The 19,231-nt window shown below is 44.2% G+C and overlaps 1 protein-coding gene across 1 annotated transcript in view; it reads right to left on the bottom strand.

Annotated features, from left to right (window-relative positions):
* The window catches only part of LOC122564219 (short-chain dehydrogenase srdF-like), a 32,157-nt gene extending 21,853 nt beyond the window's left edge, over positions 1–10,304 (bottom strand). Inside the window, 2 exon segments of the mRNA XM_043718915.1 lie at positions 5,124–5,443; positions 10,183–10,304. Of these exon segments, the coding sequence (XP_043574850.1) occupies positions 5,124–5,443; positions 10,183–10,304 (442 nt within the window).
* Positions 10,305–19,231: the final 8,927 nt, after the last annotated feature.

The following is a 19,231-nucleotide window of genomic DNA, read 5'->3' as shown; positions in this document are numbered from 1 at the left end:
TCCTAAAAAACGTCATACATACAATAAAAAACGTCATATAAACACTGAGGTAGAATTATCTTCTGATTGGGTGTTAGTCTGACTCCATTCCCCACCTCCTCGCATTCCTAGCTGTCCGACCCCACGTGACCTTCTTTTGCCCGCGAAATGGGGCATCAAGTGGCCTCCTCGACCCACTTCCGAGGCGCGAAACGGGACGTCACGTGATCGCCCGCCCTCTTCCGGGGCGCGAAACGGGACATCACGTGACCAGTCCGCACTTTTCCGGGGCGCGAAACGAGATGTCACGTGACCAGTCTGCACTTTCCGGGTGCGAGACGGGACGTCACGTGACCAGTCCGCACTCTTCCGGGTGCGAGACGGGGACATCACGTAGCCACGCCCCGCACTCTTCCGAGTTCAAGATGGGGACGTCACGTGGCCACGCCCCCTGCTTGAGTTACAGAGTCACCACAGTTTTAAATACTGAATCCATCCAGAGTCACAGCCAGCCTTCCGTTTTAAAGTAAGAAATATATTTACAATTTCAAGACTTGTCATCACCATGCCAAGTTTGCACTTCCCTCAACCATCATGTGGGCAAGATTTTCCTTTATAATTTCCCATTGTAGAACATCTTCCCTGAAATCTCCATGTTGGGTAGACACACCTGGAAAGATTTCACCTAGGACCACATGCCTATGTTTCCAACAATGGTTTACAAGTTGTTCCACTGTGGATTTTGACTAACTCCTCTGAATGTATGTTAAAAGCATGTGAACATTTGAAAATGTGATAGAGAGGAAAAGACCATCTGTTCCAAAAGCCTGCTCCATAATGTCATGATGCAATATAGTCCCAACAGCATTCAAATGCTCGCAACAAATAACAGCACAATTGACTAGAAGCCAGAAAATAACACTAGGCCAGTAGAAAATCTGGTAAATTCTCTTCCAAGCTCCCAAAAAACAATGAAACAAGTTGCTAGAAATCTCAGTGATCAATATTTTCTGTACTCTGAGTTTTATCACCATCACTAACTCATCAAGATCTCTTTCGAATGTCTGCCTGAGCTGGCAAATTCTTTGAAAATTTGACAACATTCGAATGAAAAATCTCTCTCACCTTGTGCTCGCATCATTTACATGGTGAACCTCTGTTCCCCAGTATGAATAAGCAGAAAAGCTAAATAGTAATGCGTGATGGGGTAAGCCAACCAAAGCATTTTCTAGCTTCCATACAAGATGTCATGGATGGTTTCAACTCCAAGTTGTGAATGTGCAGAAAAGACCCAAATTTAACTCTGGACTTGTGACAAATTGGCAGGGAATGAGCCAAGATGTATTGGTTCTTCTGTCACATTAGGTCTGGATTCGTCATGGTGCAAAAAACATAACCACAGCTGCTTGCCAACCACTGACCCCATCTGGAAATTTTAGGTACAGACCAGCCTCAGTTGTAGTTCTAGTTGAAAAATGGCCATTTATACTAGATGGCATCCATAGAATATCCCAGTTAAAAAAAGGTTGGAGGGGAGACAATTTAAAAGGTCCTACAGGCATCTTAATGACCATTCATCGCAAAACAAAGTCAGGTAATCTCCTTATTACTACGTACAGGCAGATAAAGCTTTCTCAAAGTACATCAATATTTTGTGTCTTTAAAGATGTAAAAATGTTGAAAGGCATGGTCAACAGAGCTCTAAACTATGGTAAAAACAATGATGGCAGATGCTGGAAACCAGATTCTGGATTAGTGGTGCTGGAAGAGCACAGCAGTTCAGGCAGCATCCAATGAGCAGCGAAATTGACGTTTCAGGCAAAAGCCCGTCCTGAAATGTCGATTTTGCTGCTCCTTGGAATGCTGCCTGAACTGCTGTGCTCTTCCAGCACCACTAATCCAGAGCTCTAAACTATGGCCTATCCATCTCCTACATTTCTACCCTCACCCCTTTCCCTTCCCACTCAGCACAATTATGGGCTCACCCTTGTTCTCATTTTCCACCCCGCTGGTCTCTGAAATCAAAGGATCATCCCTTTGCCATCTCCAGCAAGATACCGCCACTAAACACATCTTCCATTTCCACTATCATCATTATGCAGGTCCACTCCTTGTGTGCCACCCTGGTCCACTCCATCACTCCTATTGTTTCCTCAATCCCCCATGGGCCCTTCCCATGCAATTGCAGAAGGTGTAACACTTGCCCATTCACTTCCTGAAACACACCTGCAAGGAGAAGCAGCATTTTACTTGTACTTCTTTCAATCTTATCTATTGTATTCGCCGCTCAATGTGATCTCATTGGTGAATGCAAATGCAGACTGAGTTACTGCTTTAAAGAACACCTCTTCTCTGTGAGTAGGACTGATGTAAACTTTCCAGGCGCTTGCTATTTCAGTAAACCACCAAGTTCCCATGCAAACATATCAATTCTGGGCCTGCTACAGTATTCCAATGATGCACAATGCAAGTCAGAGGAACAATATCACATTTTCTATTTAGGCACTTCTGTATCCTCCATTTTTCGTTTATCCCAACCCATCACCCTTCAACACACATGCACACACACACACAGAATTGTGGTTTGTTTGTGCCTTGCTGATTTTAATCTCAATAGAGCAGATCCATTTTCTTACCTTCACACCTTACACCCATTTTACATCTATTTCTCCCTCACGACCACTAACAACATCTGTCTGTGACTTTGGGTAAAATACATAACCATGACACGGGTGGACAGTATTTCGTTCAGTCAATCAAATGCCAGATAACATGGTTAGCCAACCATCGGGATCTTGCCATCTTGTCCAGATAATCCGAAATTCCATTAATCGAATGCCAGGTAATCGAGTTTCCTCTGTATTTTGCTTGCTCCTTTGCCCCCTCTGTCCAGAGCATAAAAATTACCATTTCTCAGCTCCTTTTAGTTGTGGAGAATAGTCATACAGAACTTGAAACATCAACTCTGTTTCTCTCTCTCAACTTTTGCTGCCAGGCCTGCTGACTTTCTCTAGAATTTTCTGTATATAGTTATAAGGATGACACTTACCTAGCTCTGTCATCCTCACAAAAGAATGTTCATTTGCTAAAGCCTCCAGCTCCTGTTAGGAACCAAATAAGATGTATTACTTGATCAGATCAGGGCAATCAACCCAATTTTATACCATTATTCAGTTTAACCTGAGAGGAATGAAGGTCTGATTAGGGTGGCATGGTGGCTCAGTGGTTAACTCTGCTGTCTGACAGATCCAGTGACCCAGGTTCGATTCCAGCCTCGGGTGACTGTCTGTGTGGAATTTGCACATTCTCCACATGTCTGCATGGATTTTCTGCAGGAATAGATTAGATTACTTACAGTGTGGAAACAGGCCTTTCGGCCCAACAAGTCCACACCGACCCACCGAAGCGCAACCCACCCAGACCCATTCCCCTACGTTTACCCCTTCACCAATTTAGCATGGCCAATTTAGCATGTAGGTTTTCTCCTACAGTCCAAAAGTCAGGTGAATTGGCCATGCTAAATTGCCCATAGTGTTAGGTGCATTAGTCAGGGGTAAATATAAAGTAGTTGGGGAATGGATCTGGGTGGGTTACTCTTCATAGGGTCAATGTGGACATATTGGGCTGAAGTGCCTGTTTCTATACTGTGGGGAAACTAATCTAATGAAGAGGAAATGGCATCCAACTTCTATTTTGGTGGCACGGAGCAGGGACTTTTAAATCACTGTAAGTTATTCTTGTCCACCTAAATACAGCCTGCAAGAAATCTAAGAACATTACTAACAGCTGATCCAATCTCAAGAAGCTGATAACTGCTTACTTACAGGAATGAGTTTGAGTTATGCGGACGATGTACCTTTTGATACGTGAGATTCCTCACTTGCATTGGAGAAAACAAAAAATGTAAGTACACAAATTAGAAAAATCAACATGTCAAAGAATCAAAATTGGTGAAGCATTTCTAGAAGGTCTGATTGCAAACATCAAGAAAGTTTGGCTTTTTATGCTAATATAAGGCAAGCTTGAACACTATGGTACTACACAATTAACTAATACTCCAAAAAGAAAAACATGAAGCAGTATTTGGATTTTCAATTCATCAAATGCCTACACGTCAACAGTCACTCCTACATTCTGTATTTGCCTTACCAATGTTCCAGACAATAAGACCTCTCTATACTTACTTTACAGACACTGAGCACGCTCCCTCCAGAAACACAATGCTTTCCTCCCTCCCCCATTTATTGCCATTCTGTTTGATCTTCTTTCACTGCCACCTAATCACCCCCTGGATCTGGAGCCTCTGTTTGTAAACTGTACTGGAACAAAACAGCTCTGCAGCAGGTGACAATGACCCAGGTAAATAGAGTAGCCTTAGTTCTCCTTTTCATGATAATGAATTTTGCCCAAGGACTTCAAGTCAGCAATTACTGTACCCTATTCAAAAAAGAGGAGTGCCAGGAGATTACGAGTCAGCTAATAATAGCTCAGTCAGTTTCTAGGCTGTGGGATTGTAAAGATTCCATTCCACAGTTGGAGTGTGGTGGGTCAGGATTTTGTGGTCCCACTCAATTGAATTGAATTAGCTTTATTGTTATATGTACACACATGTGAAAAGTTTACAAGTTGCCACTTACAGTGTCATCAGAGGTACAAAGGTACCTAGGGACAGATTTTTAAGTACAGATTCTTAGGAGAAAAGTACAGAAAAATAAAGAAATAAAAGATCCTGTATTACAGATCATAGGAATAAATTAGAAAAACAGAGATGTAAAAAATTCAGTACAACAGTCCTCCAAGACAGTCCATGTTGGCACCTAGCCTCCTGTAACTGAAGGAGAGTCCTCTACCACTTCAGCCCTGCCTGTGCCGGACCCACCAATGTAGGAGTCACCACTCTTTAGGCACCACCTCTTCGCTGCTGAACCCACCATGCCAATGCTGCCAAGTTCCATTGCTGAATCCACACTCACTCCTCGGCTGGATTCCTCGGCTCTGATGCTGCCGCTGACTCACCCATAAGCAGAAGTCCCCATTCCGGGCCTATTACAACCAGGAGTCCCTGGCTCTGCTGCTGCTGTGATGACACAAAGAGTCCTCACTTTGGGTATATCATGCTGCCACCACTGCAGCCACTGCCTCACCAATGCCAGGAGTCCTTGCTTTAGGTCTATTGCAACTAGGAGCCTCTGTCAGGCCACCACAGCACTGAGTCCCATTTTGGCTGCAGATGTCGCCTTGCCAGGGCCGCCATCCTGAAGAGCCTGCTGCCGCTGCTGTTGCCACAGTCTCCAATTGCTGCAAGAGCTTTGCGGTTGCCAGCTGCAAACACCAGGATGATGCCCTTGTTGCCACTGCCGCCTCAAATCGCCAGGAGAAGCCGCATCCTCCTCCATCTGCCAGGAGCCTGCCGTCACTCTGCGCACAGTCCATTCTCATTGCTGCACCAATGCTGCCAACTAACCTGCCACATGACAGAACAACAAAAGAAAACGAAAGAAAAAAGAAGCAAGTAGGGGCGGATCAGCCCCAGGGAAAAACCTGCACCCAGCCTGCCACTCTGTCATCATTGTGGAACTTTAGGGAGAGGGATGACATTGTCATTATCCATGTCAAGCACCATGGGCGGCACGGTGGCACAGTGGTTAGCACTGTTGCCTGACAGAGCCAGAGACCCGGGTTCAAATCCCGCCTCAGCCAACTGACTGTGTGGAGTTTGCACATTCTTCCAGTGTCTGCGTGGATTTCCTCCGGGTGCTTCGGTTTCTTCCCACAGTCCAAAAATGTGCAGGTTAGGTGAATTGGCCATGCTAAATTGCCTGTAGTCTTAGGTGAAGGGGTAAATGTAGGGGACTGGGTCTGGGAGGGGTTGCATTTTGGCGGGTCGGTGTGGACTTGTTGGGCCGAAGGGCCTGTTTCCACACTGTAAGTAATCTAATCTAATCTGCCAATCTTCATACATACAACTTGACAGGAGGTGAATCCTGCTGTCAGTGAAATCCCAGGACCTTCACCAATGCAGGAATAAGGTATTAGATTAGAGTGGTGCTGGTTCAGGCAGCATCCGAGAAGCAGGAAATTCGACATTTCGGGCAAAAACCCTTCATCAGGAATAGAGGCAGGCTGCCTGCAGGGTGGTGAGATAAATGAGAGGAGGGTGGGGGTGGGGAGAAAGTAGCATAGAGTACAATAGGTGAATGGGGGTGGGGATGGAGGTGATAGCTCAGGGAGGAGGGTGGGAGAAGGTAGCAAAGAGTACAATGGGTGAATGGGGGTGGGGATGAATGTCAGAAAGAAGGGTTGAGTGGATAGGTGGAAAGGAAGATAGGCAGGTAGGACAAGTCATGGAGACAGTGTTGAGGTGGAAGTTGTACAAAATGGAATGAAAAATGATGCTGCTAGAGGTTGCTTTCTAATTGTAATACATTCTAGAGAAATTGCTGGAAATGTGTTGCTGGAAAAGCGCAGCAGGTCAGGCAGCATCCAGGGAAAAGGAGAATCGACGTTTCGGGCATAAGCCCTTCTTCAGGAATGAGGAAAGTTTGTCCAGCGGGCTAAAATAAAAGGTAGGGAGGAGGGACTTGGGGGAGGGGCGTCGGAAATGTGATAGGTGGAAAGAGGTCAAGGTGAGGGTGATAGGTCAGACTGGGGTGGGGGCGGTGGGTTGGTTCGTCCGGGTGGCCCAGAGGTGCTCTCTGAATCGCTCCGCAAATAGGCGGCCTGTCTCCCCAATGTATAGGAGGCCACATCGGGTGCAGCGGATGCTGCAGGGTGGTTGGGTTGGTTCGTCCGGGTGGCCCAGAGGTGCTCTCTGAATCGCTCCGCAAGTAGGCGGCCTGTCTCCCCAATATAGAGGAGGCCACACCGGCTGCAGCGGATGCAGTAGATAATGTGGGTGGAGGTGCAGGTGAATTTGTGGCGGATATGGAAGTTTCCTTTGGGGCCTTGGTGAGAAGTGAGGGGGGGGGTGTGGGCGCAAGTGTTGCACCTCCTGCGGTTGCAAGGGAAGGTGCCGGGAGTGGAGGTTGGGTCGGTGGGGGATGTGGGTCTGTCAAGGGAGTCGCGGTGGGAGTGGTCTCTACGGCAGGCTGATAGGGGAGGGGAGGGGAATATATCCTTGGTGCTGGGGTCTGTTTGGAGGTGGCGGAAGTGACGGCGGGTGATGCGCTGTACATGGAGATTGGTGGGGTGGTAGGTGAGGACCAGTGGGGTTCTGTCCTGGTGGCGGTTGGAGGGGCGGGGCTCAAGGGCGGAGGAGCGGGAAGTGGAGGAGATGCGGTGGAGGGCACCGTCGACCACGTCGGGGGGGGTAATTGCGGTCCTTGAAGAAGGAGGCCATCTGGGATGTGTGTTTTTGGAACTGGTCCTCCTGGGAGCAGATGCGGCGGAGACGAAGGAATTGGGAGAATGGGATGGCGTTTTTACAGGGGGCAGGATGGGAGGAGGTGTAGTCCAGGTAGCTGTGGGAGTCGGTCGGTTTGTAGTAGATGTCCGTGTTGATTCGGTCGCCTGAGATGTGTTTCCAGCAACACATTTCCAGCTCTGATCTCCAGCATCTGCAGACCTCACTTTCTCCTCATTCTAGAGAAATTGCCAACAGCAGCATTGTTTGGAAACTTCTAAATAGCAGAAAGGTTTAGCCAACAGCCAGTCTAAAGGACGGGGAAGGAAGGCAATCTGTTGAATGAATTATGAATTGAATTTATTGTCATGTATACTGAGGCACAGTGAAAAGCTTTGTCTTGCGAGCAATTCCGGCAGATCACAAAGTTAAGTAGCATAGATAGTAAATAATAGATAAACAGTGGCAAAAACAAAAACACAGGTACAGACGAATGTTAAGAGTTTGTGAGTCCATTCAGTATTCTAACAACAGTAGGGTAGAAACTGTTACGAAACTGGCTGATGCATGTGTTCAGGCTTCTGTATCTCCTCCCTCATGGTAGAGGTTGTAGAAAAACATTGCCAGGGTGGGATGGATCTTTAAGAACGCTGGTGGCCTTTCCTTGACAGCAGGCCTAGTAGATGGATTCTCGATGGGAGGTTGGCCTTGCTGATTATCTTGTCCGAGATCACCACTCTCTGTAACCGTCTCCGACCTTGAATGGTACATCCAGTGATACATCCAGGCAGAATGCGCCCAATGGCTCAACTATAAAAGTTGGTAAGGGTATTCACCATCATGCCAAATTTCCTCAGCTGTCTGAGGAAGAAGAAACATTGTTGGGCCTTTGTAACCAGTGCGTTCACATGAAGAGACTAAGAAAGCTTATTGTGGATGATCACTGCCAGGAGCTTGACACTCTTCACTTGTCCCAACTCTGTGCTGTTAATGTGTAGGGGGGCATGAGTAACATCCCGCCGAAAGTCAATAATGAGTTCCTTGGTTTTGCTGGCATTGAGAGCTAGGTTGTTCTCAGTGCACCATTTTTCCAGGTCTTCCACCTCCCGTCTATAGTTTGTTTTGTCGCCATCTGAGTTTCGACCAACTATGGTGGTGTCATCAGTGAACTTGTAAATGGTATTATTCTGGGATTTGGCGACCCAGTCATGGGTATACAGTGAGTACTGTAGGGGGCTGAGTACGCACTCCTGGGGGGCTCCAGTGTTGAGTGTTAGTGAGGATGAAATATTGTCCCCAATCTTCACTGATTGTGGCCTGTGGGTCAGGAAACTGAGGATCCAGTTGCAGAGAGTGCGGCTCCGTCTGAGTCGAGGGGATAATAGTGTTGAAGGCTGAACTGGAGTCAATGGGTAGGATTCTTACGTAGCTGTTCTTGGTGTCCAGATGTTCTCGGAAGGAGTGAAGAGCAAGTGATATGGCATCTGAGGTGGATCTGTTGGTCCGATTGGAGTGGGTCAAGAGTAGTAGGGAGATTGGAGTGGGCAAATTGGAGTGGGTCAAGAGTAGTAGGGAGGCTGGAGTTGATTAATGCCATGATCAGTCTTTCAAAGCACTTCATGACCACCGAAGTTAAGGCCCACTGGGCTGTAGTCATTGAGACATGCTGCATGAGCCTTCTTAGGCACAGGGATGATGTTGGCCTCTTGAAACAGGCAGGGACAATGGCCTGCTACAGGGAGAGGTTGAAGATGTCCGAGAAGACCTCTGCCAGTTAATCTGCATATGCTCTGAGTGCACAGCCTGCTACTCCGCCTGGTCCCATCACTTTCCTTGGATTCACACGAAGGAAAACTGATCTGACCTCTGATGCAGTGACTGTTGGGATAGGTTCGTCAGGACCTGTCAGAATAGGTATTACCTCTCTGCCGAAATTCTGCTCAAAGCAAGCATAGAAGACATTAAGACGATCTGGGAGGGATGTGTCATCATCTGCTATCTTGCGCTGTCTCTTTTTAGAACCTGTGATGTCAGTCAGTCCTTGCCATAGTCAATGAGTGTCTGTCTGGATCGGTATTGGTCCTTGACTGTCTTAATGGTTCTGCAAAGGTCATACGGTTGTGATTTTCTCAACCGTAACGGCAGCCGACTCTCCAACCGGACAGGAGGAAAACCAGTAGGAAATCAGGTAACTTAAAATTACAGCATATTAGTGTCAGAATGGGCAACAACAAGTCAAGAAGAGGTTTGGAAAGAACTATGAAAAAGGGATGTAATATTCAATTGACACAGCCAGCAGTGATTTCCATTCTTGACAAAGCTTTTTCAGTACTTGAACCAAGTTCTTCTTGTGAGGCAATCTCTGTGGATACTTCACTGAATTTCTAGCTTCATTGGTGCAAGGCCTGTTAGCAGAAATGTAAAATGCTCCCACCTAATTTACCATGGACAGATCTCTTCCTTCCTCTGTCCAATAGCTCTGTCTCGGTATCACGTTGACAGAAACTGTGTGGGTCCTGCTAGTTACAGATGTGGCTCTCTTAGACACATCTTTGCCCGTCTCTGACCCTTTCTACCAAGACATTTCCACTTCAGCTCTTCCATGCTCAGATATTCCCCTCTGATAATTCTTCGACCTCACTTTCTCAGTTAAGATATGTTATGCATCTTTGTCAAACTTACACACACACACACACACCTCCCCAATAACCAATCTCTCCCTCCTTTCTGATCTGAGCTCTCTGACAAATGCTTCCTCTCATGACTGTCCCAGCCCAACGGATACGGATGGTCCCTTTCTCTCCCTCCGCCACTACTGACAAAAGTTGTCCCTTGCATTTACCTGGGTTGAACTTGATTGCCAGAAAGTTGCTAAGATCTGAGCTGGTGGAACGGGGGAGTTGATCAGCTGTTTAACCAGTTCAAGCCCGATTCCCTTGTTTGCCCCAGTAATGAGAACAGACTGAGTTTTCAGCGTCGCCATGGTCAGCTCCAACCACCTGGAGGGACAACAACAGCTCTTCAAATAGTGAAGGAGGAGGACACTGTCCAACCCTTAACTTCACTGCCTCCTACACAGACTCCGAGTCCTGGTGTGTTAACAGTTCCAAACCAACACAGCTCTCGAAGCACACTCCGCCCCCAGTCCACCCAGCTCTTTGATTCTTTGTCTCGTTCTGAACTCCAGGTTTCAGAAATAAAGTAACAGTTGACTCAGTGGAATTTACATTTTTTAAAAAGTAAGGTTGCCATAATCAACCAGATTATAGGTCTGCTCTGGTAGTGGTTTAACCTGAGGGTCACCATATCTCAGGCAAGGCAAGAGACTGAGAGGAGAGTTCTTCCTGGTAACCTTAGCCAATGTGGGAATTGAACCCCCGCTGTTGGCATCACCTCTGTGGAATACACTGGAGAGGAATTGGTTATCCTGAGCGCTGTCTATTGTTTTCACTACCCATACATGAAGGAGATTTAACTTCCAGTCACATAAATTAAGTTTACATTTAGTGATATATACTGTGTGCAAAATGTTTACTGTTTCTTGGCTCTGTTTTCTCTCTCTCTTTCTATCTGTCTCTCTCTCCATGCATGCTGCCCTGTATTCCCCTAGCATTGATTTTTGTTTGTTCCAAGGGGAATGATGATGGGACATGAAATGCAACAGAATAACGAAAAGATACACCAGGAGCAGGTGTGCTGAGAAAATATGAAACATTGGGACAGAATATACCATCTGACACTGTTGAAGTCAAACTTATTTTTTTCCCCCTAATCAACCTGTTCAGTAATGTCATTTCACACCTCTTGAGTAGGTGGAATTTGAACCTGGCCATCCCAGTCCAGGGGTACAGATGCTACCGTTATGGTTTAAGAGAGCACATGAGTCTAGAAGGCTGTATTTGCCCAATCACAAGCTGAGGTACCTTCCTCAGATTTCAGTGGAACACTGCAGGAAGCAGAGGACAGAAAATCCAGAGTAAGGGCAAAGTCGGGAATTCACAGAGATATTTCAGAGACCATTCAGTCCATCCTGCTTGCACCAGCACTCCAGAAGCGCTTCATGGTTTAACACCATTCTCCTGCCTTTTCCTCATGTCCTTGCACTTTATTCAAATAGAAACAATCATCCGATGCCCTCTTAAATGCCTCAACTGAACCTATCTCCACCACACTTTCAGTCAGTCCATTCCAAAGCCACCTGAACAGAGGTTTTCTGCAAAGCAGTCACCCATTCTCCCACCTGTAAAGGACAACACACTTTGAGCAGCTGAGGGAATGATCCCTTCAGAATACTAAAAGGGGAGGTGAGGTAATTAATGTGTTTGGAGCTGATAGTACCCAGAAGGGGACAGAAATGATGGAAAATGGAGTGGACAGATGCACCCTAATTCAGGAACAGGGTTGAGGTCCTGGTGGATAGGGTGGAGGTGAGGACAGCCAAAGGAGGCCACAGCATCAGACAATGCTAGACTGGACCTAGATAGCCAACCGAGTGAGCACAGTATCCCAGGTGAGAAGAAATGACCAGTAGACAGGGGTAAGTGCCACCATCTTAGATTTAGAACTTTATTCTCACAGGTTCCCAAGTATAAAAGCACAGTGAAAGGTTTTCAATGTTGCCACACGCTGTGCCATCTTTGGTACAAGAACCTAGGTACAAAAACTTAAGAAGAAAGTAGGAAAAAAAGAAACAAAGTTAAAAGCTAAACATCACAGTCACTCTTCTGTCTGCAAGTTCACAGTCATTGTAAACCTGCCATCGCATACCACTCCCATCAAAGCTGAACACCACTCTCATTATTTCATGATGGCTCTTCACCACATTGTTCCCAACTACATCATTCTCCCAAATTACTAAGCCTACCTGCCCTCTATGCTCTCTACACACTCACTGGATACTTCACTATCTCTCCTGTTCCATCATTACCACAAACAGCTCTTCCAACCATTTTCATTTCACTCAATTCCTCCTTTTATTAGATTGTTGGTGACTTACAAAAAAGAGACACTCCCACAGCACCGTGGCTCTCCCATGCTATCCCACCTTCTATTTGGAGTTGCTCTCTTTCAAGTTATTATCCCTTCTCTGACCCATGTAATGGCTCCAATCTGCACTTGAAACTTCCCACTTTTCCCAAAACAAATGGATTGGCCCTGATACCTGATGTTTATTCCCCAATTCCCCTGGACTGACCGTGGCCAACTCTCAAGTGTGAGACCAGATGATGACCTTGACCAAGTGTGATTGCTTCCCTTGACTGACCACAGTTCCCTTCATTTGTCTAAGGTTACATTTTCAGACATGGATATTGGGTTGAAGCATAATCTGGCAGATGCCGTCAGTGTGACATTACATGGCACAGTTTCTTATGGCAACTCATCTACCCCATTGATTGTTCAGTGCTGGCAAATATGACAAGCAGTCTGGTTTTGTGTGTGTGCACTAAGAAACAAGGCAAGGCAGAGATGCTCTAAATGTCCCAATAAAGTGCAAAGTTAGTGAAGGCTAAGATAGCAAACTATGAGCTGACATGTGCTCTCTGTGCCAGTAGACAAGATTGGTGTGTTGCAGTTACCTGGCAGGAGCATTGCCATGTAAATATGTGATCGCCAAAGTCCTGTACTGAGGAGCTGAAATGTCTTCTAGATTCTTCCAAGATTAGCCATAGTGATGTAGTGAGGCTGGTGTTCCATCAGTGCTGACTTCAATGGACAAATGGTGAATTGGTCAATGCCCATGGGGTATGTCATGGGCATGCCCATGCCCATGGGGTATGGGGTTGTGAAATTACCTGAACATGGAGGCCTGGAGAGGCAAGTAGTGATCATCATCTATCATGTCTGGCTTTCAAGTCAGGAATTAGCATCATCTATTTTCTCACAAATGCCTGGGAGAATTGTGAGCTGTATAGAAATGAGTCAGAATTTGCTAATGATATGCAAATAAATGGCAATCAAAGTTCCTTGCCAATTACTAGCATAATTCTGATCTAGTGGCTGAAACCTTAAGTGGAAAATCAGGTGTTTTTCTCTTGACATCATCAATTGCATTGTTTCATTTTTACTGTGTTAACAATAAGTGTCATAGTTACATGCTAAAGAGGGAAACGTGGAAATGCATTGGTTGCAATCAGCCGTGAGGGGGTCAATAAAAGGGGAGCAGTGTCTCTCACCCCATCACAACAAAATATTCCTCTTCTAGGACCTCAAATAATTCATTTCTGCAAGTTTTATTTTTGTAAAGCCATCCAAAAGTAGGTGACTTGTATCAATCTGTTTTATCTTGGAGATTGTTTGGCCCTTTAGCATTTCTTTCATTTGGGAGATCAATCCATAAGACCTTAAGAAATTGGAACAGGAGTAGGCCATTCAGCCCCTCGGGCCCGCTCTGCCATTCATTAGGATGATGTCTGATCTGACATTTCTCACATCCACTTTCCTGCCCTTTCCCCATGACCCCTGATTGCCCTACTGATCAAAATCTATGTCAGCCTTAAATATACCTAAAACTGGATGGAAATGTAAACTGAGGAGGACAGAGGTAAACAGGTCAAAATTTGAACAGGCAACTAGATGACTGACAGAGTATAAATGTGGGGAAGTGTAAGGTATCCACTTTGCACAAACAGAAAAGCAGGTTTTTGTTTTAAAAAGCTGAGAAGTTTGTAAATGTTTATGGTCAGAGGGACTTGGGTGTACCTGTAATAGGAACACAAAGTTACCCTTCAGGCTCAACATGATGCCCTTTATTACAAGAGCATCAGAATATAAACATAAAGACATCATTCTACAACTGGCGAGACCACATTTGGAATACTGTATGCAATGTTAGTCTCTATACTTCATCTATATTCTCCAGAGAAAGGGACTAAAATTAGAAGCAGCTTTAATAGAAAGGAAGCCAGATTCTGACAAGTGAAGGTGCATGATAGCACTTATAGCTGAAGGTAAGTGCAAAGACTGGGTGATCCAAGGCCAGGGAGAAGCTTGTGGTAGAATTTTCCAATTCTTAGAACGAGATCAACAATTAGCTGTAGTGGGACCACTGAGAAAAGTACATTGAAATGAACAGCTGGTTGTGATGCAGAGTAATATTAACACCATGGGTTCAATTCCTGCACCTGCTGAGGTCACCAGGAGGTCACTCTCCTTCTCTACCTTGCCACTCGCCTAAGGCGCAGTGACCCTCAGATTAAACCACCACCAGTCACCTTTCTTTCTAATAAGAGAGCAGTCCTGTATCTGGTGTGATTGTGATGACTTTTATCTCATTTAACACCTACCATCTCTTCCTTGGGACACCTTGATATAATTTTGATCTTAGAGCATTGGGCATGGCTCAGTTGCCTCTGAATCAGAAGATTCTTGATTCAAATTCCTTAACTCAAAGGCTAGAGCGTGATTATAGAAATGGTTATTGGAGGCAGTGTCTTTCAGATGTGATGTTGAGGTTCCATTTGCTTGAAGAGTGAACATACAGAATTCCACAGACTCTTTCAGAGCAAATGAATTAATCTTGGTGCCTTGGTCAATGTTTATGTCTCAACATCATAAAATTACCCAGTCATTGTCACATTGCTATTTGTGGAAGTTTGCAATGTGCAAATTGTCTACTTCATTTCTGATATTACAGCAGTGATTACATCTCAAAAAGTACTTCACTGCCTGTTTAAAATATATATATTATAATTGTGCAGTAATAAACGAATGCAATTTTCCTTTTCTTATCCAATCATAGGCAAAGCAGACTTTCCAGCCTCAATTACTGGGTGCCATCTAGCAGAAACTCAATTTATTAATCTGGATACACTTAGGCTGATTATATTACCCTCAACATTGATTTGGCTAGAAGTGAAATTAACTGAGAATGGATCATCCATTCTAGGACCTGCCTGCTCTATATGCTTCAGTCCCTCCAACAGGTGGCATTTCCTAAAGCTGTTCCAATTTTGAGCCCTTTTGCAAATGTCTAATGCTTTATTTCACTATCAGCTTCAAACTGATTAAAGATTTTAATTGTTTTGCCGAAGATGGTGCCCTTTCTTCAGAGTTTTGAGGTCCTGAAGTGTGCACACAGTAGGTTAATTTGAAACTGACCATTTGCTTTGTTTCTTAAGAGACATTTGTCATTTTTAGCTGATCTATTTAATACCGAGCAGCTTTTCGTCTGCTATTTTTGTTTTGGAGACATTAATACTACAAAGCTCACTGCCCCTGTGCCTCACAGTAACTCCTCCAGTGTAATGGTGGAGTTCTCTGCTTGATCTTTTCTTTGTCATTTACATGGTTACGAGCCACAGACAAATGGTGTCAATTCTGATTTTAGATTTTTTAGATTTTAGATTTTAATGTCAGGTGTACTCAAGTACAGAATTGCAGGAGTGCAGTGATAAGTGTACAACAGCGCCATCTTAGGTACCAAGGTGCCTAGGTACAAAGAGAGTTTAGGAACAAAGTAGTCAGGGAAACAAGAGTTAAAAAGTTAAGCATTATTTCATACAATATTAGAAAGTAAAGAAACATGTTATAGTTTACATTAAGGCCTTTTGTAGTTTAAATCTGGAAAATAAAGGAATAGTTAAAAGATCAACATTTTTTGATGAGTCCTTTGCTTATCTCACCTTGCTGTCTGTTCTCGACACTGCCACCTCTCCGATCTTTCCCAGTGCACCGGGAGTACGCCTAGGCAGGGTCCACTCACACGCCGAGCCAAAACATCGCCAAGAGCCACCGTGAGACCAACTGGCACACTGCCAAGAGACCAGGCCGAGAGCCGCTGAGAGACCAGGCTGGGAACCACCAGGCCACCAACTCTGGGCACAGTGCAGCAGCCATGCTGCTGGTCTGGTGTTGAGTATTCATGACCTCCAACAGTGGCTACTCTATCACTCAGCCAACTCCATGAGCTTCACATCAGACAGTATTTAGATTGTGATGCTTGCAGCTCCTAAAGAAAATAAAAATGATTGTCAGCTTACTTTTGCAAAACACTCTAATCCAACAGCACATTATATCTAGCATCGTCCTATGGAATATTGCTGAACAAAGAGACCTTGGAGTTGGGAGGTCATGTTGCAGCTGTACAGGACATTGGAGTACTGCATTCAATTCTGGTCTCCCTGCTAAAGAAAGGACGTTGTGAAACATGAAAGGGTTCAGAAAGGCTTTACAAGGATGTTGCCAGGGTTAGAGGGTTTGAGCTACAGGAAAAGGCAGAATAGGTTGGTACTGTTTTCCCTGGAGCATCGGCGGCTGAGGGGTGACCTTCTAGAGGTTTATAAAATCATGAAGGGCATGGATAGGTAAATAGACAAGGTCTTTTCCCTGAGGTGGAGGAGCCCAGAACTAGATGGCATAGGTTTAAGACAAGAGGGGCAAGATTTAAAAGGGACCCAAGGGGCAACATTTTAATTCAGAGGGTGGTGTATGCCAGAGGAAGTGGTGGAGGCTGATAAAATTACAACATTTAAAAGGCAACTGGATGGGTATATGAATAGGAAGGGTTGAGAGCGATATGGGCCAAGTGCTGGCAAAGGGACTAAGATTGGGTTGGGATATCTGGTCGGCATGGACGAGTTGGACCAAAGAGTCTGTTTCCATGCTGTACATCTCTATGACTCTATGATACCTCAAGTATCCACAGGAACACCACCCTCTTGTGTGGATGAAGGTGAAGTAATTTACTAGGCTTTTTTTCTAAACACTTAAAGTTGCTCTTTGGAGTAAACAAATGAGATGGAGTTTAACAGATGTGATACTGCCACTTTGCTTGTTAATTTAACAATGGTGGAAGCAGAAGGAAGTAGAAATCATGAAACACAAAACAAAGGCATTCAAGTATTGAAAGATCAAAAGCAGTAGCACCAAATTTTACTAACATAAATATTACATTGCATTATTTAATTGTTAACATTACATTAGCTTGTAATAGAAATCCTTAAACTTTATTGGTAGGAAAAGCTTAATAAGAATGCATGATGTCTCAGCCTACATTGCTCTGTGAACTGACTAAGCCAAGATACAATGGCCAACAAAGAGGGTATAACAATGGTAGAATAAATCAAGATAGACATTACAGTAAAAAAGAATGATAGAAAAGCTAAACTAACTCAAGGACAATCTCTCAGCTCCAGACGGATAACACCTGTCGATATTCAACCAAACTAGGGAAGTGATAGTACGGGTAACAAAATATGTTAAAATAGTAGTGTCAATTTTACAAAGTGGAATTCCTGATTAAACTGTTTGAAATACCCGGCATACTTTTATCATTAAAGGTTCCATTACTCCATACAGATTTTTAAAAGTCTCCGCGCCATTTGCTTAATATAAACACAAGATAAGGTAGCGCATTTTAAATGATAGGTCTTCAATTGCTAGAGAACTGGCAAATAGAAATGTTTTTTCCATCTTCAAAACATAGATATGAAATTAACTTAAGGAGCTGTGGGTAAACTGTAGACATTAATGATAGGAATGACAATCTTTGACAAATGCTTTGGAAATCTGAGCTCAAACCCAACCATGGCAGGTGGAGGAATTTAAACTGAATTGTTTAATAAGTTTAGAATGAAAAGTTAGTAGTGTTTACAACATACCCAATTGTTGCAAAAAGCTGCCTGGTTCACAAATGCTTTTCAGGGGAGGAAATCTGCTGTTATCACCCAGTCTAGATACATGTGGCTCCAGATCACACCAACATAGTTGACTCTTATGATATCCTCTGAAGTGGCTCAACAGGCCAGTTTTTAGTCGCCTCACCACAACTTACTCGAGGGCAATTTAGGGTGAATAATGAATGCTGGCCTTACCAACAACATACATCAATACATCAGCAACAAATAACAAATAAGCTTTGGACATCAATTATGGGAACAATGAATGTTTGGCAAAAGCTTTGGTGGGTTTTGGCTCTAAGGAGAGGCTGGATAGGCTGGGACTTTTTCACTGGGGTGCAGGAGATTAAGAGGTTGCCTTATAAAGGTTTATAAAATCATGAGGGGTATAGATGGAGTGAATAGTCGGTGTTTTTTTCCCCTTGGGTGGGGGATTTCAACATTGGGGGTATATTTTTAAGGTGAGATGAGAAGGATTTTAAAACGACATGGGGGCAATTCTTTAGAGTGTGGTTTGTGTGCTGAATGAACTTTCAGAGGAAGTGGTGGATGCAGGTACGGTATTTAAAAGACAATCGGATAAGTATATGAAGAAGAAATTATTGGAGGGATATGGACCAAGCACAGGCAGGTGGAACTAGTTTAGGTTGGGATTATGGTTGGCATGGGCGGGCTGGACCGAAGGGTCTGTTTCTGTACTGTATGACCGTTTGACTCAAAATCGGAGCTTAAAGATAGCCATGGCAGTTGGCGGAATTTAAGTTCAATTAATTGATAAATGTAGAATAAAATGTTAGCCCTGCATTGAGAGGGAGAGAGATGGGCATCACAGGGAGTAGAATACTTTATCTCCCCTTCCAATTTCATTTTAATTAAGCCCCCTCCATCACACCTTTGTTGATCTGACATGACAGGCTTTCCATGTAAATTAATCAGTTGGAAACATGGGTGATTTAATAATGCTAGCTAATATATGGAAAGAAATTATGGGTGGTGATTTGGTGATGGAAACAAAAAGTGCTCAGTTGCTTGTAAAAGCACTTCTGGATATTAAAAATACAGGTTAGTCTCATTAAAACTTGACTTACAAACTGAAAGGGAATACTGGTAACGTCAATACAAGCAGTCCATTAAATTTAGTCCAAGCATCATTTTAGTGAAATTGCATGTCATCTTCTCCATAACTAATATGTCCACAGATGTAATACTAGAGTTAAATAGACTAGATGTCATTGAACCAGAGTTCTATGTAATTACAACATAAATTGTAGCCATTTTTATTCTAGCACCCTTC

This window comes from Chiloscyllium plagiosum, chromosome 28 (genome assembly GCF_004010195.1).
Source record: "Chiloscyllium plagiosum isolate BGI_BamShark_2017 chromosome 28, ASM401019v2, whole genome shotgun sequence".
Lineage (NCBI taxonomy): Eukaryota > Metazoa > Chordata > Chondrichthyes > Orectolobiformes > Hemiscylliidae > Chiloscyllium > Chiloscyllium plagiosum.
This window is presented reverse-complemented; position numbering and strand designations above follow the sequence as displayed.